The sequence below is a fragment of the Trypanosoma theileri genome (genome assembly GCF_002087225.1).
Source record: "Trypanosoma theileri isolate Edinburgh chromosome Unknown TM35_Tth_4_V1, whole genome shotgun sequence".
NCBI classification, from domain to species: domain Eukaryota; phylum Euglenozoa; class Kinetoplastea; order Trypanosomatida; family Trypanosomatidae; genus Trypanosoma; species Trypanosoma theileri.
The window spans coordinates 381,631-404,678 of NW_021639846.1; the positions used below are offsets into that span (position 1 = coordinate 381,631).

At 38.6% G+C, this 23,048-nt stretch overlaps 11 protein-coding genes across 11 annotated transcripts; all 11 read right to left on the minus strand.

Moving 5' to 3' along the window:
- Positions 1–139: 139 nt before the first annotated feature.
- TM35_000042650 (uncharacterized protein) lies at positions 140–1,501 on the minus strand (the record flags this gene model as incomplete). Its single annotated transcript, XM_029022459.1, has 1 exon — positions 140–1,501. The coding sequence occupies one exon, from the start codon at positions 1,499–1,501 to the stop codon at positions 140–142; it is 1,362 nt and encodes a 453-aa protein (XP_028886117.1).
- Positions 1,502–2,654: 1,153 nt separating this feature from the next.
- TM35_000042660 (uncharacterized protein) lies at positions 2,655–4,829 on the minus strand (the record flags this gene model as incomplete). The annotated part of the gene is made up of 1 exon (XM_029022460.1): positions 2,655–4,829. One exon carries the CDS (start codon positions 4,827–4,829, stop codon positions 2,655–2,657), a length of 2,175 nt encoding a protein of 724 aa, XP_028886118.1.
- A 343-nt stretch (positions 4,830–5,172) lies between these two features.
- TM35_000042670 (TPR domain protein) lies at positions 5,173–6,210 on the minus strand (the record flags this gene model as incomplete). Its single annotated transcript, XM_029022461.1, has 1 exon — positions 5,173–6,210. One exon carries the CDS (start codon positions 6,208–6,210, stop codon positions 5,173–5,175), a length of 1,038 nt encoding a protein of 345 aa, XP_028886119.1.
- Positions 6,211–6,552: 342 nt separating this feature from the next.
- Positions 6,553–7,338, minus strand: TM35_000042680 (n/a; the record flags this gene model as incomplete). Its single annotated transcript, XM_029022462.1, has 1 exon — positions 6,553–7,338. The coding sequence occupies one exon, from the start codon at positions 7,336–7,338 to the stop codon at positions 6,553–6,555; it is 786 nt and encodes a 261-aa protein (XP_028886120.1).
- Positions 7,339–8,080: 742 nt separating this feature from the next.
- Positions 8,081–11,557, minus strand: TM35_000042690 (putative protein kinase; the record flags this gene model as incomplete). The annotated part of the gene is made up of 1 exon (XM_029022463.1): positions 8,081–11,557. The coding sequence occupies one exon, from the start codon at positions 11,555–11,557 to the stop codon at positions 8,081–8,083; it is 3,477 nt and encodes a 1,158-aa protein (XP_028886121.1).
- Positions 11,558–11,882: 325 nt separating this feature from the next.
- TM35_000042700 (uncharacterized protein) lies at positions 11,883–12,251 on the minus strand (the record flags this gene model as incomplete). The annotated part of the gene is made up of 1 exon (XM_029022464.1): positions 11,883–12,251. One exon carries the CDS (start codon positions 12,249–12,251, stop codon positions 11,883–11,885), a length of 369 nt encoding a protein of 122 aa, XP_028886122.1.
- A 737-nt stretch (positions 12,252–12,988) lies between these two features.
- Positions 12,989–13,912, minus strand: TM35_000042710 (chaperone protein DNAJ, putatative; the record flags this gene model as incomplete). The annotated part of the gene is made up of 1 exon (XM_029022465.1): positions 12,989–13,912. One exon carries the CDS (start codon positions 13,910–13,912, stop codon positions 12,989–12,991), a length of 924 nt encoding a protein of 307 aa, XP_028886123.1.
- Positions 13,913–14,927: 1,015 nt separating this feature from the next.
- Positions 14,928–17,066, minus strand: TM35_000042720 (ATP-dependent DEAD/H RNA helicase; the record flags this gene model as incomplete). Its single annotated transcript, XM_029022466.1, has 1 exon — positions 14,928–17,066. The coding sequence occupies one exon, from the start codon at positions 17,064–17,066 to the stop codon at positions 14,928–14,930; it is 2,139 nt and encodes a 712-aa protein (XP_028886124.1).
- A 319-nt stretch (positions 17,067–17,385) lies between these two features.
- Positions 17,386–18,510, minus strand: TM35_000042730 (putative Bem46-like serine peptidase, putative,Serine peptidase, Clan SC, Family S09X; the record flags this gene model as incomplete). The annotated part of the gene is made up of 1 exon (XM_029022467.1): positions 17,386–18,510. One exon carries the CDS (start codon positions 18,508–18,510, stop codon positions 17,386–17,388), a length of 1,125 nt encoding a protein of 374 aa, XP_028886125.1.
- Positions 18,511–19,848: 1,338 nt separating this feature from the next.
- TM35_000042740 (putative rab7 GTP binding protein) lies at positions 19,849–20,529 on the minus strand (the record flags this gene model as incomplete). The annotated part of the gene is made up of 1 exon (XM_029022468.1): positions 19,849–20,529. One exon carries the CDS (start codon positions 20,527–20,529, stop codon positions 19,849–19,851), a length of 681 nt encoding a protein of 226 aa, XP_028886126.1.
- A 1,416-nt stretch (positions 20,530–21,945) lies between these two features.
- TM35_000042750 (protein kinase-A catalytic subunit) lies at positions 21,946–22,935 on the minus strand (the record flags this gene model as incomplete). The annotated part of the gene is made up of 1 exon (XM_029022469.1): positions 21,946–22,935. The coding sequence occupies one exon, from the start codon at positions 22,933–22,935 to the stop codon at positions 21,946–21,948; it is 990 nt and encodes a 329-aa protein (XP_028886127.1).
- Positions 22,936–23,048: the final 113 nt, after the last annotated feature.

The window sequence follows — 23,048 nt, forward strand, 5'->3', positions numbered from 1 at the left end:
TTTTTTTTTTTTTTTTTTTTTTTTTTTTTTTTTTTTTTTTTGTGTGTGTGTGCGTGTATCCACTTTCTCCTTCAAAGTACCACCCACAATGAAGAAGAGGAAGAACAACAACAAGAAACAGTCTTACCGATATATAATATCAATTACGAGACACAAAGGATGCGGGATTTCCATACTCGTCCAGAAGAGGCTCATCATATCCAATGGCACTTCGAAGTGTAACTCCTCTGAAGGTTTTCATTTCACGCAAAAGCTTTCCATCAGTCGTATCGTACACCATTATCATTCCATCCCCATCCAGTCCAACAGGTACTGTGGATGCAAACTCAATGTGTACATCGGAATGAAATTCTCCCATGAAACTCCACTTCTTAATACGCTCAAATATCTCTCGATTAGCTTTTCCACCTTCAAGGACAACGTCTATTTGAGTCATCTTTTCAGAAGCTCCAAAAACGCGACGCCAACGTGGTCTTTCTACAGTTCGAACAAAAACTTTTAATATTTTTTCATATTCAAAAAGAAGAAGATGCAACTCTAATGTTGCCACAGGAGGTATACGAGGACGGGGATTAAGAATCTTACTCAGATCCAAAGGCTCTACACGTTTCATCAGAAGTTTTCTAGTGTCAAACCCACATCTAAAAATTGGTTCAAACAAATCCTCTTCTATTTCACCATTCTTACGTTTTAAATTACTATTACGATCTTTAGGTCGCATACTTTGTTGTCGAGCAAGTTCTACCATTTCTGGATAGGTAATAAATTTACTGGTACGTTGTCCAGGATTAACAAGAATTCCAAATTGTAATGATGATAACGCTACTGTGGCGAGAGCACTAAAATGTTTCATTCCCCCAACAGCTGTAACAGGAAAAGGTAAACTACAAAAATTTTCATACTGTGAACCCATTCTTGGAATGGGGAACCAACAAGATTCAAAGGCATCAACTCGAGAAAAATAATGATCAAGGTATTCCTCCATAGAGAAAACAGGTAATACAATCATACCATTCGGCATCTGCATTAGTACTGGACGTCGTCTCTCTTCACATTCATCTAAATTAATCCAAAGTTTTTTACCTTTTGGGAAAACATCTGTAGGATCTTTTTCTAACTCACAGCATAACTCCGTAGTACGAAGAAAAAGATATACCTCTTTCCATCCTGCATGATCAGGACTTCCATTATGTACAGCATCTAACGCTACTCGTAATCTATCCATTTTAGCATGATTCTTCATATTCTGATTACTCCCCATAATCTCTTTAGTCATGTGCATCCGTTGTTCCTCTGGAATGTAGGGTGGATCATCCGGGGTGACATTATGTGCATCAGCCCCAAAAAGAGAAACCGCATCCTTAAGTCGATCCGGTACTGTTGGTTGTTCACGATAACCTTTATTTGGAATTCGTCCTTGAAAGCGTCGTTGTGTACCTAAAGAAGCAGTCCAATGAAAAATACGGTAATGTGAAGAAACAAGTAAGTGACGCTTTAACATCTTTTGACAAAACTAAATACTTGTTTTCAAGAAAAAAAAAATGCAAAGATAATTTTCTGTGTACTATTACCACTGTCCCAGAAATACCAAGAGGAACACGCAGTAAACAAACGAAATAAAGAATAAAAAGTAATTCCATGAAAATAGAAAAGAATAAAAAAAAAAAAAAAAGAGAGTGTGTAGAAAATAAGCAGAAACAAAAAAAAAAATAGGGAACAAACACAGAAAAGTAACAATGGTCAAAAAACAGATCCAACAAAAAAGAAAAAAAAAAAGAAACGCACAAAAACGGCATGCCACTGCAACCGCTTTTTACTTCACAGAATCACCACCTTCCTTCTCTCATACTCCTCTTCCTCCTTTTTTTGTCTTTTTCTTTTACCCTCGATATTCCAAAATAGTTCTTATTTGAGGGTAGGGAGGGGCCATCACTCTCAATAATGACATCAAGTAGTGCTTCGTTCCCTCTTTCGTGTGGGATCTACTGCACGTTCGAGTAAGATACGCTCCATTCGTGCTGGGGCCGCATTTTCTATCACCGAAAGATACTCCAGACGATCACGATGGAGAATGATACTCGCCAGTGTATCCCGATGTTGATATTTTAACCAATCATCCTTACTGCTCTCAAGTGTGAGTGTACCCTCATTGCGGAGCAAAACCTGCTCAATGTGTGGCTGATACGTCAAGCCAGGGCGCACAAAGGGATCACCCATTCTGCACTATGGGGGGTCTCACTAACGAGTATAAACTATCACAAATCAATTAAAACAAAAACAAAGAAAAAAAAAGAAAACATTTTTCAGTGAAAATGAAGAAGAGCAGTAGGAATGGGGGATCAATATTATTGACACAACGTAAGGATTAGCTTATAAAGCCCAGCAAAAAGAAAAAAAAAAAAGAATCTGTATTCTTTGTCTTTTTTTTTTTTTTTCGTCTACTTGTTCCTTTTCTCTTTGACTGCTCCATCTTTCATTATGGTACACGTAGTTATTTTTTTTTTTCCAACAAAAATGTGAGTTCATCCACAATGAAACAATGTAGAGAACAGTTGTGCATCTTTTTGTCTTTGTCTTTGTTTTTTTTTTTTTTTCTGTTACACGGTGTAGTTTTGGAGAGAAATTATCATCCTACTACTAGTATGTAACTCTAATTATTGGCTCTCACCTAATAACTCCTGAATTTCCTTCAGTACTCTTTCTTGAGCCATGCGTCTTTTATGTGACTCCGCATAACCAACACTTTCTGATTCTTTAGATGGTAAGGGAACAGGACCAAGACCAGAACCTACACGACGCCTCAGTGCAGATGGCAAAGAAGAAGAAGAAAGAGAGCTTCTTATACCTTCTTTATCATAATGTACAGCAGATTGGGGAGGAGAAGCAGTACAAGAACGCTCTGTAGGGGTACCCATAAGCGCTTCTAACTCAGCCACAATATCTTCTGGGCGTTTCATATTTGGTGTACTGCCGCAGTTCTCTGTTAAGCTTGATAGTTCCACACTACCTGGACTTAGTGATCGCTCCTGAGACTTTTGTGGTAATGAACTTTCACGCATAGAATTGCGTTGTTCTTTCAAAATCTGTTCCTTCTTACGGAGGAGCTCTAATTCTTGTCTATCTAGTGAACGTCTTTCATTATTCAATGCACTCAATTCTGCAGATTTTTTACTAAGCAATTTTCCTGGTACATTATTTCCTACCAAATTTTCCTTTTTATGATGAAGCTCATGACGTTCAGAACGTACATCAGAATTTCGTGAAAGACGTTCATATACTGTTTCAGATGAGGATCGACGATATGATGGAGAATGTAAAAAGGGCAATATTCCATTTTTATTGTTTATACTATCTTTTTTCTTCGGATGCATTGCATGAACTGAGCTTGCTCGTTTACGTGTTTCTGTTGCTTTCTTTACCCTTTCACGTGCAGTTGAAAATAACGGTGGTGACACTTGTGATAATTGTGGTATGAATAAATTTCCAAAAGCTGTTCGCACATTTTCACATGATGGTTGACCCCATGGTTGAGGACCATGCAAGTGTTCAAAACGCAAAAGACTTTCTACAAACTCTGATCTACTAATTTGTTCACCATCACGAAAATCAGTTATTAATGCTGCTACGATACTAGAATCTTCTGGAAATAATTCCCTTACTTGTCTTTTCACATCCTCAAGTTTTACGGACGATGATTTATCTGAAGAAGCATACTTAAAAAAAAGTGCCCGACAATGCATTCGACGAAGTTCATTCTCTATTGGTATATCCGTTGTTTTTGCTTTAGAATATGATGGTTTTTGAGAGGAACAAGAACCACAACAACAAGAACAACAATAACCTTTTTCACGTCTCGAGTTTAATTTATTTGTAGATCCAATTTGTTTCGTAATGCTACAGAGATACGCCTTCTGCGCAGCTTCTCGGTTACGGTCACATTCTTCTTTCCATTTTAATAACCGTGAAGATAACTCATTTGCGGCCTGTTGTGTAATTTGAAAGGCACCAACGACACGTTTTTCAGCATTCTGCTCCAATATTCGTTTTCGAAGTTGCTGTCTTATAAGTTGTCTACCACCTTCATAAAAAAGACGCTCACCAACATCATCAAATGGCTCATTTTTACGTTGTTTATTAGCTAATTTTTCTGAAGCAGAAGTTAAACTAGGATGAAATGTACAACCAGCTGTAATTCGTTCCATTCTTTCTTTTTCCTGTAGTAAACGTTTTTTAGCTAGTTTCTCACTTGTAAACGTGTAACGCTCATGAGGGGGTACGTAACCTGCCGCACCCATACGTTTTGCTAAAGATGTTATCTTCGGTTGAAATGTCGGTTCTATTTCCTTCTCTTTCATTAGTTTTTCATGTTCCTCTCTAAGGCGTTCTAATTGTTTTTTCTTTCCCAAAGCATCAGCATACAAACGCTTTCCTGCCTTAGTTGCTACAGGTGAAATAGGTTTTTGTGATGATGCTTCTTGTTTTTTCATCTCACGTAGTTGATCCTTGTACTTCTGCTGGGACCTCGACCTAGAGGCTACAGTGGGTGCAGTAAGACGATCTAGATAATTGGGATTAAACTTCTTTAATTGTTTCTTCTTTCCTTCCTGTATGTGATGCATTTCCTTATCATCATATGAAGAGACACGCCGGTGACGACCTCCTCTTTCCATATCTGTTGAAGATTCTGCCATATGGTCATCACTAAGAGAAATACCACGAAGGGCCCGATAAAAAGGTTCATCTTCAGTGTTAACGTCGTCTACAAAGGAAGCATTACGTGAATCAGCATTATCAATGGTGATACTTCTGGGATGTGTAACAAGACTCATCTCAGCTTACCACCAGCCCAAATTGAGTCTAACTAATAGCCGTCGTGTTTACGAACGGCAATTGTCACGCGGTCCACCACTTTGGACCTTCCATACGCTCCATATAATATGTATAAAATTTTTTTTTGAAATACCAAAAAAACAAAAGAAAAAATAAATAAGAAAAAAGATTTAAAAAATATAGAGCATTTTTTTTTTTTTTTCAAAGAAGTATAATTAAAGAAATCCATACATGGATTACCACATATCGTTGAATTATTTATACGTTTACGATATTTTACTCTTTTTTTTTTCTTGTTTTTTTTTTTCGCATTTTTCATTATAATTTCTTCTTTCATTTTCTTTAATCGTCATCATCATCATCGCATGATTCCCACTCTGGTTCATCTAAGACCTCATCAGCATTCCCATCCCCTGCACCATTGTTATCATCATCTTCTTCTTCCTCTGGAAGCAACAACTCAATAGGATTTGGATGATCCAAATCAGGGATTTGCTCTGCCACTGATGGCCCACCCATTTCGCTTACCAAGACTGTTATCGCCGCGTCTACTTCTTTCAATGCCTCTACATCACCACTAGTCATTGTAAGCATTACCCGTGCTCGTCGAAGCAGTCTTGCGGAGTCAATGTATCGCTTACGCATCCTTGCCGTCTCTCCCAAGAGGAACCAAATGTATGGATTATTATCCCCTAACTGCAGTATCTCCAGCAGAAATTTATGTGCCTCATCTGGTGCGACTTGCATGAGCAGCCTGGCGAGTTCGACCTTCGACTCATACGTGGGCTGTTCCCTCTCGCTGAGGTGGTGTGTGAGGTCGACGGCGCGGCGGAGGTGCTGGCGTGCCTCCTCCGGCCTTCCCTGACTGAGCCGCATGGACCCGAGCAGCTGGTGGGCCTCGACGCACTGCGGGTTGGCGGCGACGGCGGCGTCGAGGGCGGCTGCGCAGAGGCCCTCCGCCCCGTCCGCCTCGCAGAGATCCGTCAGGTACAACTCCGCCACGGCGCAGTGGACCGTCGCGAGGGTCGAGCGCAGCGCAGCCCGCCGCCGCGGCCGACTCCCGCACGCCTGCAGTTCCGCCTGCAGCACCTCGAGGGCCCGCTGATAACAGGCGAGGGACTCGTTGGCATCACAGAGCTGCGCGAGATTGAGATACTTCACGTGCCCGTGCTGTGGATCAACGGCAATGGCGTGCTGCAGCATCTGCTTCGCACGGGGGATGTCCTGCACGTAGTGAATCATTAATTCCGCATACGCCTCCAATACTTCAATGTTGTTCGGACTGCGGGTTAAGGCAACTTCGTAAAATTCCTGGGCGGCAGCTATATTTCCAACGTCTACCGCATTCTGGGCTAGTGCTAAAAGTGTCTTCACATCCATCTTGGGATATCCCTCTAGAATACAGAAAAATAACAGTCACTGCCAATAATACAGACAGACAGACACACACTCAAGCACTAAAGTGGTGCACAAATAAAATAAAGAAAAAAAAAAAAAAGAAAAAAAAAATGTCCATACACAACAAGCAAACAGACCTTCTTTTGGTTCATTTTTTTTTTTTTTTTATCGAGTTCAAGTATTATAAGCACTACAGTAATTCTCAAAACGTCATAAACTGCAGACTCTGTCTGGACCTCGCAAAATTTACATAGAGATAACAACCATGAAGGAAAAACGAGAAAAAAAAAAAAACATTTAAGACATACGTGCGAAACCGTTGTATTATGCATCTTCGTCAAAGAGAAAAAATTGTTCTGCGAGGAGGAGACGATCAAACATATACGCGAGTTCCGACTCGTAGTCCACTTCATTTTCAGCATTTCGTGCTGCTTCAATACGAAGAAGCCGTAAATCTCGGTTTGTGAGATGATACGGTGCATTAAGCAGAGCTTGAAAATACTGCTCAATAGGAAGAAGCCCGGTGTCAGCCTCATCAACATAACGGAAAATACGCAGGAACTCCTGCTCCACATCACGCCTGGAGAGACCATGGACGGTGGCATCCTCAAGTTCACCCACTCCAAACTCATGATGAGTCTCCTGAAAAAACTGTACTGCGCGCACACACTCATTGGCGAAGGACTTATAATCTACGGTATCATTTTCTACAAGAGCTGTAGACGTCAAGACGTAAAGCGCCTGAGAAGGTGTCAATTCAAATGACTCTAGAAGAACTTTTTTGATCTCTTGTGTAGAGAGTACACCAGTATTATCATTATCATGCTCTGCGAAAGCTTTAATGAGTCGCTGCAGTAACATCTCTCGTTCCTGATCTTCTACAACAGGAACGTAATGTTCAGAAGGAGGCTGACGTGCTTGTAAAGGATCTGTTTCCAGTGCAAGGCGTTTAAAATAATCTGCGCTCCACTGCAAGACATCATCAGGTTGGGCGCGTAACACCTCACGTGCGTATTCCTTCAGAACATGAGGAAAATTCGGGGGGAGATGTTGCCGTGGCTGATAGCGATTCGCCAAGGTACGCTCACGGAATGTCTCCATTTCGTACATCTCGTGTTTTTCTTTATTTCCTGTTCCTGCGTTTATATATAAGTATATATATATATACAAGTATATCTCTATGTATCCTCTTCTTTTGTTTTCTCAACTGATGCTGAGGTGTCTTTTTTTTTTTCTTCTGTTTTTTTTTTTTTTTGCTTTTAATGCTGATGAACACCATAGTGGGGGAAGCAGGAAAAAAAAAAGAGGAGGGAAGCAACGAAAAATAAAAATAAACAAATCAACATTAAGGAAATGGACAAAATCCGAAAAAAACAAAAAAAAACAAAAAAAATAAATTAAAAATACAGAAAAAAAAAAAAAACATTACAAACAAACAAACAAAAAAAAGATGAAGGCGGAGCCAATAAAAACTCGAAATAAAAACCCCATGAGGAAAAAAAAAAAGAAAAAGCAATCAATATTGCATCTGTACTCTATAAAGAAAATAAGTGCACAATCATATATGTTTTTTTTTTTTTTTTCTGAAAGGTCTCCAATAGATCCTACAAACTCACACGCAAACGCGCATATGCAGGAATCGAAAAGAAGAACATACTCGTCTGTAATTACACAATATCACATCATCTTTATTTTTTGCTGTACAATAAAACACAACAAATAATAGAAGATAAAGTGAAGGAGAAAATAAAAAAACCTGAATAGGAACATCAAGAACGACAAGAATAAAAATAAAAGATTATATATATATATATATATATATAATCTGTACTCTTGATTATTTTGCCTTTTACTAGAAATCACCGTACAGAAGACGGCTTACATCTGGTGCGAGTGCAAAATTAGCATCATCTATCATTTCACAGACACCATTGCTCCGAAGCAGAAACTTTCTATTCTCATCAAACCAGCGCAATTCGTACTGATCACCCACAAGTACCTGTACAGCACCATTGGAAAGGAGAAAGGCACTTAATGAACGTTCTGTATCAAATCGAAACCAACGAATATACACAAATGGATCACCATGACATCGTACCGCTGTTTGTGGGGGTCGGTATACAGAAATAGTACCAGGGGCACGGTGCTGCTTAATCATATTACAATCATATGCAACCACACGTTGAAGAAGATTGTATGCATTTGTTGCATTGCATTTCGCGTGTGCCAAAGAAACAGCACGGGCGGCATCTTTACCCTCATAAGTATCCACATAATCGACAATAAGCATTTGACGTTCTAATACTGATATTACTGCGGAGTGCATTGAAAAATCATGATTTAGAAATATTGCTCCTGTGCGTCCTGGTTGAATATGATAAGTAAAAGCAAGAGGTTCTTCTTCTTCTTCAGTTGGAAAAAGATGAAAGTGACGAATCCAATCTCCATTTAGTAACAACTCACGTTCTTCTGCAGTTGGTTGAATAGGTCTGTAACTAACTGAAAGTCGTTCTAAAGGTTTCCACTGACCCTCAGGTAGTGTATTAATTGATTTACTAAAAAGAGATGAAGTAGGTTGAGATGATGATGATGATGCCGTAGCTGTAGATAAAGGATGAGAAGAACTATTTTTAAGACCTTCCCTTTTTATTGCATTTTGAAATTTCATATTCCCATTTTCTTCAGTGGGTTCTGTATAGGTAGTAGATGATACCCTCTTTACTGGAGAAGAACTACATTGTGTTCCACTCTTCCTTGATGTAGCACCACTGTTGATATTGTTAACTGTAGTTTCTTGTTGTTTACGAACATAAGAACGTTTTGTTCCTGTTGTTTTTTCCGATATTATTGATCCAGAAATTCTTTTGCATTTACCTTTTAAAGAATGATCACGCAAGGCTACACTGTTTTCAAATATACTACCACATAAAATACAAGTACACAGTTTACTGTACTTTTCATGACACTCTAGACATAAGTCTCTACCACATGTACAATGAAAAAAATGTAGACTTTTTCCATCTGGTAAAAACTCAAAATCACACATATCACATACAAAACCGTATTGATACTTTTTACTAATGCGAGTAGTCTCTTTAAAACGATGAGGATGGGCAGCAGATCTTCGTTGTTCTTCTTCTAACCAAATCATATTATATCTTTCCTGTTTTTCCTCAATTGCAACACGAAAATTACCCAATATATATTCACGTTCAAGAAGAATTATCTGTTCTGTAAATTTTCTCACCGCATTTTCTATCGCTATACAAGAAGCTATTAACTCTGTATCATCATTAGTCTCTTTTACACTTTCTTCTCTATTTTCTTTTCTCAACCGCTTTGTAGGAGCAGTAGATACTTCCTTAAGATTATCGTCGTCATTTATCTTTTTACGACCACCTCTTCCTCTCTGAGGTAGAACATTTGAAAGATCAGGTAGCTTCCCTGTAGGTACTTCTTTATCTTTTAATTCCACTATAGTACCATTGATTCCATTGTTTACCGTTTCAAGACTCTTTCGACGACAATTTCCGGCTTTCAGCAATTTCTGTTGAACCATTGCAGCTTCCATAACATCAGGTGCCTCCTCTTTTCTTTTCTCTCCAGTGACCATCAGCGGGACCGGAACATTATCACAGAGTTCCCCAGCAGCAGTCGCAGCAGCAGCAGCAGCAGCGGCAGAAGCAGCAGCATCCATTTCCTCCTTCTCATCTTCATATTTTTCCTTTTCTCTTAATCCATTACAACTCGGAGTGGCAGTAGATGTTTCACGTGATGAGGCACGGGAATTCACACGTGAGTTACCACGTGAGGTCGTTGCTGTCTCATCTCTCTGAGTTTTGGAGGGCCCGCGTCGGAGTCCTTTCGCCGTCTCTTCTGCAATCACTACTGATATCTCGCGTATGGGACGACGACGCCGCGCCTCTGGGCGAACATCATACACTTGATGTGTTGGTACACCACCCACTGCTGTTTCTTCTTTTGCCACAAACTTCAACGACCCCCGATTTTCTGTATCTGTACTATGGGTATTATTACTACTGCTGTTATTATTATAACTATTATTGTTCCTCCCACTACCACCACTGATATTGTTGCTACTACTACTAGTCCCGCTACTGATACCGTTACTGTGATTTTTCTTCTCCTTATCGATGGTGTTTTCTCCATCTGGGCTGTTTGCACGACTACCCATTAAACTGGCTGTTACATCAGCGCTACGTTGCTCTACTGCCCGTAATAAATGTGCCTCATCGTGTGATAACAATAAATCATCTTGAACTCCCAAGAATGCTGTAACAGCCGCTGGTGGGGCACGACGCCGAGAGTTCCAAATAGGTTTACTGAGAATAGCAAGAATATCAGGTCGTCTGCTTGGATCTCGAACTAAAATAAATTCCACTAATTGGCGTAATTCATGAGAAACGCTAGAACCAACAGGCCATTGCCAATCTCCAGCAGCTACACGACGAAGTAAACGTAAATTTTCTTTTTTTAAAGTTTTAGATACTGGTGTTGTTGTGGATGTAGCTCCTGCTGCGCCACCGTTACCATTCTCACCTTCTTCATCATTATCTTCATCATCAGAGTCAGGTGATGTAAGAGAAGAAGCGTTTGGTGGATAAGGGTTTCGTTGAGTAAAAATAGAAAAAAGTACAATTCCTGCAGACCAAATGTCGGCGGAAGCACCTACGGTAACTCGTTGATCTCTATGTAGTGCATTATGAGCCATTTCAGGAGCCATAAATGAAACAGTACCTGCAACAACATCACCTGGAGGTGGATTCCATACACTTGATGCTAAACCAAAGTCTATAAGTTTTAAATTACCATCTAAATCAAACACAAAATTCTGAAGTTTGATATCTCTATGAATGCATCGCTGTTCATGCACAGATGCAACAGCTTGTAGTACTTGATAAGCGATAAATAACATATCGGCTTCATTTGTAAGACGAGTCATTAAAAGTAAATCATGCAAAGTACAAGGTACACATAACTCCATACCTACAACAATAAGATCACCTGCTTTATTAATTGCACCAAATTCAAAACGGGGTAAGAGAAGTTTTCCTTTTGTACATACTTTACTAAGTACCTCAAGTTCTTGTCGAAGCCGTGCATTCTTACCAGTTGCAATTTTAAGAGCAAGCCTCGGATACCCATCACATACTGCACGATATACTGTACCAAATGATCCCTGACCGATACGCTCACAAGTACGTATAGATAATAACTGTCCACGTGGAACACCACGTAATGGAAGTCTTAATTCCACAAGACGAACAAATTCGCCATCGTATGATATCTTCTCCACTGTTCCTAGCATGGCTAAAGACTCTTCTTCTCTCCCTACACACACACACACAAAGAGTGAGAGAGAGAGATTTATAAAGAATGAAAAAGGAAAAAAAAAAAAAAAATCCCCTTTTACAAGCCACGCGATACTTTCAAAAAAAAAAATAAAGAAAAAATAAAAAAATAAAAAATAAAAGTCATCAAAGCAAGTACATACATTTAGAGAATTAAGAAAGAGAAAAAGGAGATAACAAGTACAAAAGCAAAAAAAAAAAAACAGTAAGAATAGAGTTTATTGGTAATGTTTCATTTTTTTTTTCCCCCACTTCATTTGAAAGGGGATAGCAAACATAGCGTCAAAAATTCTCAGGGAAGGAGGGATGCGCCGCTACTTGTACAAATTCATCCCTTGTCTTTTCATCCGTCAGACACTGTAAGAAGTACAAACTTTTTACAGATTTTAATTTACGTCGCATAACAGTGCTAGACATATATTTATGTAGTAACTGTTTTAGATACAGCTGAACGTTATCATCCAGTAGGGTAGACTGCAGTGTCTGCTCCACTTTTCCATTGCCATCACCGCACACTATGAGTGAGCGTGAGACAAATAGATGAACAGCAAGTGCATTTGAGAGACATTTATTTAGAAGGTGAAGTTCACTATCTAACTCGGACGTCCTACTTGTGCTACTACTGGATCCTACTGCTTCAGCAGAGTCCATTCTGCTGCCTTCAAATTAACAACAACAACAAAAAAAAAGAAATTAAATTGAAAGAAATCAAGAAATAAAAATAAAAAAAAATATATTATAGAGACTCGTGTCAGGAAAAATAAATACAGACATACACACATACGTAAAAATAAAAAAAGAAAAAAAACAGAACACACAGAAAAAAAAAAAAAAACATTGGAGTAAGAAAGACAGAGAGACGACATTGCATAAACTCTGACTTCCCCATGGGAATAATAAAGAGTTTGGAAGAACATTTGCAGTGCATCTCCTAAGCAAAGTTGCACATTTTGAGACGTTATTACTACTTCCTTATTTGGATTACATTTCAAACGGGGTTGCCACTAAATAATTATTTAGTGGCAAAAATAACAACAACAACAACAACAACAATCATAACAGCAATAACACGTGAAACTGTATTCAAATACACAGAAAAATTATTTTAAAAAAGAAAAACAAAAACCTCTATACAAACTATACAAATAAAAGAACAAGCAAAGAAAAAAAAAAAAACAATAGAAGGGGGGAAAAAAATGGAGAACAAGAGATGAGCCATTCCAGCAATAATACATAGATTTCTCCTCTTTTTTTCTCCTCCTTTCCCACTTTCCACCTCTTCTGTCACACCAAACAGTGATTTCCAATCGGAAAACAGAACAAAAAAAGAACAAAATAGAAGAGGAATACTTCACATTTCTTCTTTGAGTGGGGTGTATGAAGGGAAATTAACGTGAAACAAAGTATTTTCTTTCCATTCCAATATCATTTAAATGAAAAAAGACCCTCCACGTTTTCGCCACAGAAACACTAAGAGACTCTTCCGTCGGTGTGTTAAGCACTCGCCGCGAACGTGGGATTTCGGTGCCCCACTGAATTGTAGTTTTCTTTGGAACCAGATAAGATGAACTCTCAAAAATTTTACTACTATTATGACGCTGCTGCTGCTGTTGCTGCTGCTTCTGCTTTACTTGATTCTGATTCTGGCTATACAGTTGTTCTTGTGGTGGTGTTTGTTGATAACGTCTTTGCGGCGGTGGTAGTGTTGGTATTGATACGGATGGTGGTGTTGGTGTTGGTGTTGGTATTGGCGTTGGTGGGGCGGTGTTCTTTCTGCCTGTTCCTGTTGGAGTGGGCGGTGCCCTCACATCGGCGCCGCTGTGCGACTCGACGGCGGCGGTGGCGGCGACACGCCCGAGGGGATCGGCCGGCGGCAGAGTGCGTTGACTGGCGGAGCGGGGGGTGCAGAAGGACCGCGTGGAGCTCCCGGCGGAGGAGACGCGCCGCGTGGCGTCCAACGGCCCCGGCCCCTCACGGCGTGGAGGCGGTCGCTGCAAGGAAGACTGTTGTTGATGTTGATGTTGTTGGAGTGGGTGGTGTAGTCGGGCTGCGTGGTGGATACGGGCGAGGTTCTCCTCCTCTTGTCGTTGCCGCATTCGTCTCATCTCAGCATACCCCAAGTCATACAAATAACGCCGCGCGGGATCACTCAGTACATCATAGGCGTCTTTAATCGCACGGAAGTTATCGGCATAACTATCATCCGTGCGGTCTGGGTGATACATCAACGCAAAGTGCTTGTACGCATCTCGCACTTCCCGCGCGGAGCAAGTTGGACTAAGGTTCAGCACCGCATAATAATCTACAATCATCACCCACAAAGTAACTACGGAAAATGAAACACAGAGTAAAATATATATATATATATATATATATAGATTTATATATATATATATATATATATATTCAGAGAATCCTTCTTTCACAATACCGGATAAATTGGTATATATTTATATGTTTTTTTTTTTTTTTCACAGTTCTTTCTGTTTTAGCTTTTCTATTCACCTTTTTTGTTCCTTGTAATGTAAATAAATGAAGTGAATGTTTGCTAAACTTAAACCCCTAGGTGCGTTGTTCCTTTTTGTTTCTTTTTTAAATTTATTCTTCCTCTTTTTTCTTTTTTTGTTTCTTTTCCCTCCCTACCCTTGTAATGCTAATATATATATATATATATCGGTGTATGGGGGGAGGGGGAGGAAGTGTGGATCAGCGAGAGAGTAACACTGACACTACGCCTGACTTTCGTGTCACACCACACAAGTCAGAAAGAAACAAGGTGGAAAACTTTGGGTTCTAAGTATTTAATAGGGAAAAGAAAAGAAAAGAAAAGCAAAGCAAAGTTAACATCCTCAAACCACAAAGAAGCAATTCTCCATCCCACTCTCACAAGTACGGGACATAGCCGCACCTTTCACAGTACTACTACCACTGCCACACCAACAACATGAGGTGGTAGTAGTGGTAGTAGTGGTGGGGAAGAAGAAAAAAAGAGAGGGAGAGAGAGAGAGAGAATAAAAAATATCTCTCCTGATTTATTGGAGTATATGATTTGTATATACGACTAGAATGTTTTGTATGTTTGTTATTGTATTGTATCACCTCCTATTTTAATCGATCAGAGAGATTTTATTTAAGGTCTCCTTATCGCTTTTACCTTGTCTCTCTCTTTTTTTTTTTTTTTTAGCTCAACGATTCAGCGCATTTCTTTCTTGTTTTCTCATCCATTCTTTCAATTTCTTTCATCCAACTCATTCATTCACATTGTACGTACGCACAAAGAAAGAAATATATAGAGAACGGAGAGAGAAAGAAAGAGAAATAACTCTTTCATTTCGCTGCACGGCGAACCTTCTTCACCTCCTGACGTTCACGTGAACTGAGCAGTGCATTTTCAATAGCATCAACACCCATAATGTTGTCTACAATCCTCTTATTCATCCGCCCTTGTTTCTCCTTCTTCACATAGTAACTGTCCTTCATCAACTCGTCCAACTCCGCTTGTCGCCATGCACGACTTCGTTCCCCGCGGGACATTTTAGTCATCTTTAGTGCTTCTAATTTTTCATTACGTTCTGTGCGGTGTTTTTTGGTGGCGGCTTCACACAAACTATCGTCCATCTCATCTTCATTGTTGTCTGTTAATCGTGTCCCATCCGCTTGTCGTTGTTGTTCACGTTCTTTAGCTTCACGATCATGCTTCTCTCGTATTCTCTGATTGACTTTAGCTAATACATCCAGTAGATCATCCTGTAAGGGTATCTTCAGTATCTGCATGTGTTTAATCTCTCCACAGTTTGGAACCTTGAAGAGGGCAAAAGCATGAGTTAAATCCGTAAGATCAATAAGTTGAAGTTGAAATATATAACGACACTCATGTTCTTTATATGCACGAATAAAAGAAACAAAGGCTCTAGCTGCCAAATCAAGTAATTTATAATTTTCTTCATATCGTACAGCATGACGTAATTTTAAAATGGATGGACTTTCACATAAATCTCCTAATACTTCTTTACGTTTAGTTTGATCGAATTTACCACGACCCATTTCTCGTTCTTCCTGTATTTTTTTACGTCGTTCTTTGCGATTCAATTGTTGATCTTTTTGAGCTTGATGTAAACTTTTCCGTTTCTCATGTTGTGAACTCATAAGAGTTCGTTTGGAATTCATTTCCCCTACAGTTTCTCTTGCGAGTTGAATACTATCTTTATTTTCATCATATGGATGTAATATAACATTTTGTAATTTCATAAAGGCAATATATTCTAACTCTTGTGGCATTAAAAATACCAAACTTTCTCCTTGACGACCCATACGTGCTGTACGTCCAATTCGATGAATAAACGTTGATGGATCAACAGGTGGATCGTATTGAACAACTACACCTACTTCAGGAATATCTAATCCACGGGCAGCAACATCAGTACAAATAAGAACACAACGATTTTGTTTAGTTACAGCACGATGTACTCGTTGACGTTTTTCAAGTTTCATTTGACCATGTAATGCAAATATATTTTCCGCATCTTCCTTCAATAAGACATCAACAAGAGCTGCATGAAGCCAATCAACACTTGCACAAGTCATCACATATACAAGAACCTTTTCTTCCCGACGTTCTCGGAGAAACATTAATAGACGATCTAGTTTTTCTGAAGCTTTTGTAAAAGCATAATAATTACGTAGTAATTCTGGAATCTGAGGTTTATCAGCATTAGAAACGGTGCTGTTAAGTGAACTCACACGAACAGTAACGGAAACTGGATTACGCATTCCCGCACGTGCCAATTCTGCTAATTCCTTTGTCTGAGTAGCACTAAAGAGTCCTGTACGTCTTTGTTTTGGTAATCGCCTAAGAATGGCATCAAGTTTAGCTTTAAAGCCAAACTCAAGGAGTTTATCAGCTTCATCAAGAATGAGTAATTCAAAGCTTGTAAAGTTAAACAAACTTGCATACTTGGAGGATACCAGCAATTCATACAATCGCCCTGGTGTTCCAATTAAAACATGACCCCCATTCTTATTAAAGACATCCACATCCACGGCGATATCACGACCACCAATATAGCACTGACATGTATACTTGGGAATCCCTGCGGACCCATTGCCAGTGTACTGTTGATAGATAAATTGTAACATTTTCTTTGCAAGGAGATGTACTTGTTGAGCCAATTCACGTGATGGCAACACAATAACAGAGACAACGGCATTTGGGTGATCTCTGCATGTCTCCACCACACGTTCTCTCTGCAGCATCTCCACACATGGTAACAAATATGCCAGTGTCTTTCCACTGCCGGTGATGGCCTCCACCACCACATCGTAATTGCCCAACAGCAGCGGGACTGTACGGGCCTGCACAGGGGCCATGTAACGGTAACCAACACACTCCGAGAGATACGCCAGTGTGGCTGGGCGAAGTTTCACCCCTTTAATATCCTTCCATTCACTGCTGCTCACACTACTCATTGTTAATTGAAACGCCCTGTCATTGGGCAATGATCAGGTATACACAATATTAACAAGAAACAGAAACAGAAACAGAAAAAGAAAAAAAAAAAAATAATCAAGGTATTACATCAACAAAGTAAAGTAAAAACGTTACAAAATAATCAGAAAAAAAAAAACAATATACATATACTGAAGAAAAAAAAAAAAAAAAAAAAAAAAACAATAACTATGCCTCTAATGATAGCACACGGGTTGGGGGGGGGGGAGCTTTGCTTTTTTACGTGGAACGGGAAAATAATACCAAAAAAGAAAGTAAATCAAGCAAAAAGGTTTGGTATTATACTATCTCTGGTTCAGATTCAAAAACCTCGCGTATAAAGCCATCAATAACGTCCGTATATCCGTTAAGTAAAGGCATAGTATTATGCGTCCCTTCTGCAAACTCTACAAATCTACGCAAAGACATAGATTTTGATGCCGTAGCATAGAGTTCTCGCATTTGTTGTGATGGTACAATTTCATCCCTTAAACCAGAAAGAAAAAGCATAGGTGCCTTTACATTTTTTACCGCATCAATACTCCTCCATCCAATGCGAAGACACAAAGGTCTCAAATAATACTGAAATATAGAAAAACATAAAAAAGAAAATCGTGGAACAAAACGTTCACAAACGAGACGAGCTAAAACGGAACTCATATCGCTAATAGAAGTAAAAGTATTTTCAACAATTACTCCAGCGATACGTCTTGAATTCCCCGGTTGTGATGCTAAATTAATAGCTACAGCTCCACCTAAACTTGTTCCAAATATAAAAATTCGTTTTCTTGGAAAACATGGATTATGCCAAACATACTCTAAACAAGCTTGAGCATCCATTTTTAAACCTTCTTCGGTCGGAGTAACAGAGTCACTATGACCAAAACCACGATAATCTATCATAAGAACTGCACATGGAAACCTTGAAGTAAGTAAAGCTGCGATGGGTATACGATGTCCAACATTCCCAGCGTTTCCATGAAAATATATAATAACAAAGTGTGGTTTTACTGGACAAGAACTCTCTAAAGGAGAAGAGGCAGAAACATTACATCCAAGTCCAAAACTAGATGATGAACTGTAACTTCTTGAGGATTCCAATCCCCGCAATACTCCCAATTGATCTTGATATTGATCTTGTTGTTGTTGTTGTTGTTGTTGTTGCTCACCTGAGGACCACATGAGAAAACCACGCAATGTTACACCATCTCCTGTACGTATATGCACTCTTTCAGAGTTATTCATTCCTCTATCTAGAGGACTATCGCAGAAAAATCGGCTATCGGGTGGGGTATCAGGATAATACAAAAGAAGGCCCTGCTTATCACGAAAGCAGAAACTTAGGATCACCAAAAATCCAGAGAATCCACAAACTACAACGAACGTAATAAAAGAACATGTCAATAAAACATCTGCGAAACCCATTGTTGCCTCAAGTAAGAAGAACAAGAATAATAATAAAGTACAAGAGAAGAAAATATGGGAACCCTCCTGAAGAGAAGCAGACACACGCACAATTTCTCTCTCTTTCTCTCTCTCACACAGAAAGACTGACGATGATAATAATAATAATAATAAACACTACACAAACCCCACTCGAAAAGAAAAAAGACAGGAACGCTATGAAACTTTTTTTTTTTGCTGTCACAATATAAAGTGATTATCTTGCCCTTTTTGAAAGACCACTTTTGTATTTATTTGTTTTCTCAATATAAAATCCTTTATTCCTTTGAATGCAGAAATAATCTATGGCTCTACGCTACCTCACATGAACCAAAAGAAAGCATAAGCAGAAAAAAAACAGAAAAAAACAGAAAACGAACAAGAACATAAGAAAGAGAGAACGAAAAAAGGGGAGATATCAAAACATAAATATCAACATCACATCAGAAATACAGAAAATGTGGAAAATCCCAATCAAGAGAATAGAAATAAAGTTGAATCATTGAAGCAACACACGCGTTCACGAAAATAATGATAATAATAATAATGAAAAAAAAAAACAGACGGTAAACTTTTCTTTCTTTTCGTTCATATAGTTTTGCCTGCGCAAGTAATACTTTTTTTTTTTTCAAGGAGAAAAAAAAACAGAAGGAAAAAAAAAAAAATTGCGCATGATACTAATAATACTCTCACAAGACTCTCATAGTATGAATAACACTGAAAAAAGGAATAAAAAAAAAAAAAAGAAAAAAAGAAAAAAAGAAAAAAAAAAAAAGAGAGAGGTAAAAAATGATAGCGCCACCTTTTTTTTTCTTTTTTTTTCTTCTTCGATTAGCACATTTCCTCTATTCCCATATCATTGGGTCGCCCACGTTCTATCAACCCCACCTCATTGACCACGAGAAAGGTGTAATTTCTTGTTTTCTTTTGATTTTCACCCTCTGTGCTTTGGACACAGAGAAATTTGCAAAAGAATAAAACAAAAAAAAAAAAAAAAAAAACGTTAGAAATAAGAGGAAGCAAAGAAAAATAAATAAATAAAAGGGTCTGAAATTTATTTTCTCTAGATATTCCTTTTAATATTCATTTCCTTATGTGCCTTTTATGTATATATGGCTCATCACTCCTATCCTTCTTTTTTTTTCCTCTTTTCTCTTTTATTTATGTTCATTTTCCTAGAGAAAGAGAAATAATTCTCCTGTACGATTAATCACTTACTTTCTCTCTGTTTTCAGTGATTTTCCTTCACCCTTCCTTTCTTGTACTTCATTCTTGTTCTCTCTTTTCTTTTCTTTTCTTTTTTTTTTTTCTTGTCACGAACTAGCATGGACAAGAATTATTTCTCTGTGGCGCTGGTTGGGCAAGATTGACAGACTGCGGCAGCACTACATCCTCTTCTGCGGTTGCCTTCTTTGCGAGGGCAGCAGCAGCAACGGCGAGAAATGCCTCCTCCACACCGGTGTTGTCCTTCGCAGAAGTCTCAAAGTACTGCATGCCCTCAACCCCCGCACTATTAGGAGCCTCATCACTGTTGTTATTATTATTGTTATTGTTGTTCTTGTCGTCATGGTTATTATTCTGTGCGACGCACCATGCCTGTGCAGTTTTACTTGCCACCTGCCTGCGATCGTTTAGATCTGTTTTATTACCAATGAGCACACTGTCACGTCTGCCTGCCTGAATGTTAAACTCCTCCAGCCACGATGAGATATGTGCAAAGGACTCCTGTTGGGTAACGTCAAAGACGAGAATACACGCATCGGCCCCACGGTAGAAAGCAGATCCAAGTGATTGAAAACGTTCCTGACCGGCGGTATCCCAAATTTGAAGTGTAACGAGCTGTCCATTAATTTCCAATTCTTTTGTGAGAAAGTCAGCTCCGATGGTGGCTTTATAGCGACTGTCAAACTTCTTATTCACGTATTGGTGCATGAGTGAGGTCTTACCAACCCCACTGTCGCCAAGAATAATAATCTTCAGCAATTGACGCTTGGAGGACATGTTCAGTTGGTTATTTGTGTGTAAATGGGTATATCTTTTGTTTTACTTTACTTCTTTTTTTTTTTTTTTTTTNTTTTTTTTTTTTTTTTCTGTTGTTCTTATTATTCCGAGATCTACTGTTGTTTAGGAAGTAATACAAGGTCTTTGATATTGTATGCTTTTTTTTTTTTTTTTTAGTTTTCCTTCAGAGGTTCCCGTTTGGGCAAACAAAGAGTATCAGTTCAATATATGATGTGGACAGCAATAGTGCTACTTGTAGTGAAAGTAAGAAAGAAGCGGAAGAGGAAACAAACAAAAAAAAAAAATATATTTCTTCTCTTTTCCCTTTTTTTTCAGGAAGACATGTAAAGAATAATAATAATAATAACAATAGTAATAACAAAAGAACCTCCCCTCCAAAAAAAAAAGGGAAACGACAAAATACAAATAGAGAAATTGCAAAAGAAAATAGTCTTCAGACATATTCACAAAGAAAGAAACATTACGTCTTCATCAAAAATAAGAAGAAAAATAAATATAACAACACTGCCATAGATTCCATTATTCCAGATTTGGCCTCCCTATAGAAGTAAAAATAAAAAAACAAATAAATAAAGCCATTGACAAGAAATGCACTTACTATGAATGAGGCGCATTCTAACTACTATCAGATATTTACAAAGACATCCAATAATACATGAATCTTTTTTTCTTTTTTTTTTTTTTTCTTCTATTTGTTTAGCGTCCTTATTTACAATTTTTGAGGCATTTCTTTTCTCTTCCTTTTTTCTCATGTCATCCCCTAGTGAGGAACCCAAAAAAAGCACTTCCACACAGACACACACACACAAAAAAAAAGAAAAAATACACATACAGCGAAAAAAAAAAACAAGATATCGGAAATGCCATAATCGGAAGAAAAAAAATATATATTTCTTCAGATAATATATAGAACGGAATTCCAAACAGGGGGAAAGAGGAAGTAGAATGGAGACAAGTAGTTAAAGAAATTAATAGATATTTATTAAAATTCAAATTCAGAGAAAAACATTGTAGCAGTCGTCACCTATAGGGGAAAAAAAATCTCTATCTTTTTCATACGTCAGGCTGCAAAACCAAAGAAATAACCAAAAAAAGGAAAAAGTTTAATCAACTTTTTCTTCCTACTCTTTTTTTTTCTTTTACATACACGAAACAGAAACAAAAATTTTTCCTCCATGAATTTCAGCAGCAAAACACCAAGCAAACTCCTACGAATGAGAGAAGTCAAAAGTAACAAACGCACCATTAGCGATGACAAATCATAAACACATATAAATATAATATAATATATATATATATATATATATTCGAATATGTATCTAATTATTCATCAAGTGCAATTTCAAATACTAGAAAATAATAAACTTCATATCATACATATAAAAGGAAACATTACTAAAATCCACGGAATTCAGCCTGCTGTGCTGCAGTTAATGGAGGTGCACGATTCTCCTGGCTCTCAGGGTATCGCTCAAAGTTACTTGTGTCGCCGGGATTCTTCGCCTTTACGCGAATAGGTGCGGGATAATGACGTGCATAGAGCTTTTCCCAGTTTGCCCCATGAAAGTAGGGATGGTTCTTCACTTCCGCTACACCACTCTTTAGCGTGCCCAATCGCTTTGTGTGGTCCGTTTGCAGTAATCCCTTAACAAGATCACGTGCACGGGCATCAAACCAATTTGGAAACTTGAAGCGTCCCGAGAGAATCTTCTCGTATGTTCGGAACGGAGTGTCGTCGTAGAATGGCGGATACCCGGCGATAAATTCAAACAGCAGAATGCCCATTGTCCACCAGTCCACAGCCTTGCCGTGTCCCTTACTCTGGATCACCTCCGGCGCAAGATATTCGGGTGTGCCGCAGAGTGTGAAAGTGCGCTCAGGCACCTTCTTTGCAAATCCAAAGTCCGTCACCTTCACATGGCCCTTTCCATCCAACAGCAGGTTCTCCGGCTTCAGGTCACGGTATATAATATCTTTAGAGTGTAAATATTCAAAGGCAAGCACAAGTTCCGCGTGGTAAAATTTTGCCACATCATTTGGGAAACGTCCGGCAGAACGAAGGTGTGTGAACATCTCCCCACCTATCACAAATTCAAGCACAAGGTAAACACGTCGTTCATCCTGAAATGAACAGAGCATGTTCACAATGAAAGGATGTGACAGCTCCATAAGAATCTGTTTTTCTTGATTGATATGTTGTACTTGCTTCATCTTTAGAATTTCCCGCTTCTTTAGACACTTTACTGCGTAGTAATCATTTGTTCCTTTCAATTTCGCGATACGAACACGACCAAAGGAACCTGTCCCTAACGTGTCACCCATCTCAAGATCTGACAGTTTCCATTTTGAGCTGTCTGGTTTCACAAAAGTGTTTTCTTCGGTCATGGGGGTGCAATATTTTCCGTCGTAGTCTCTTACGGTGGCTTACCTTCTAGGGTGGAGCCAATGCTATGTAACTAGGCTCAAGATATCTTGGTAAAAAAAAAAAAAAAAAAAAA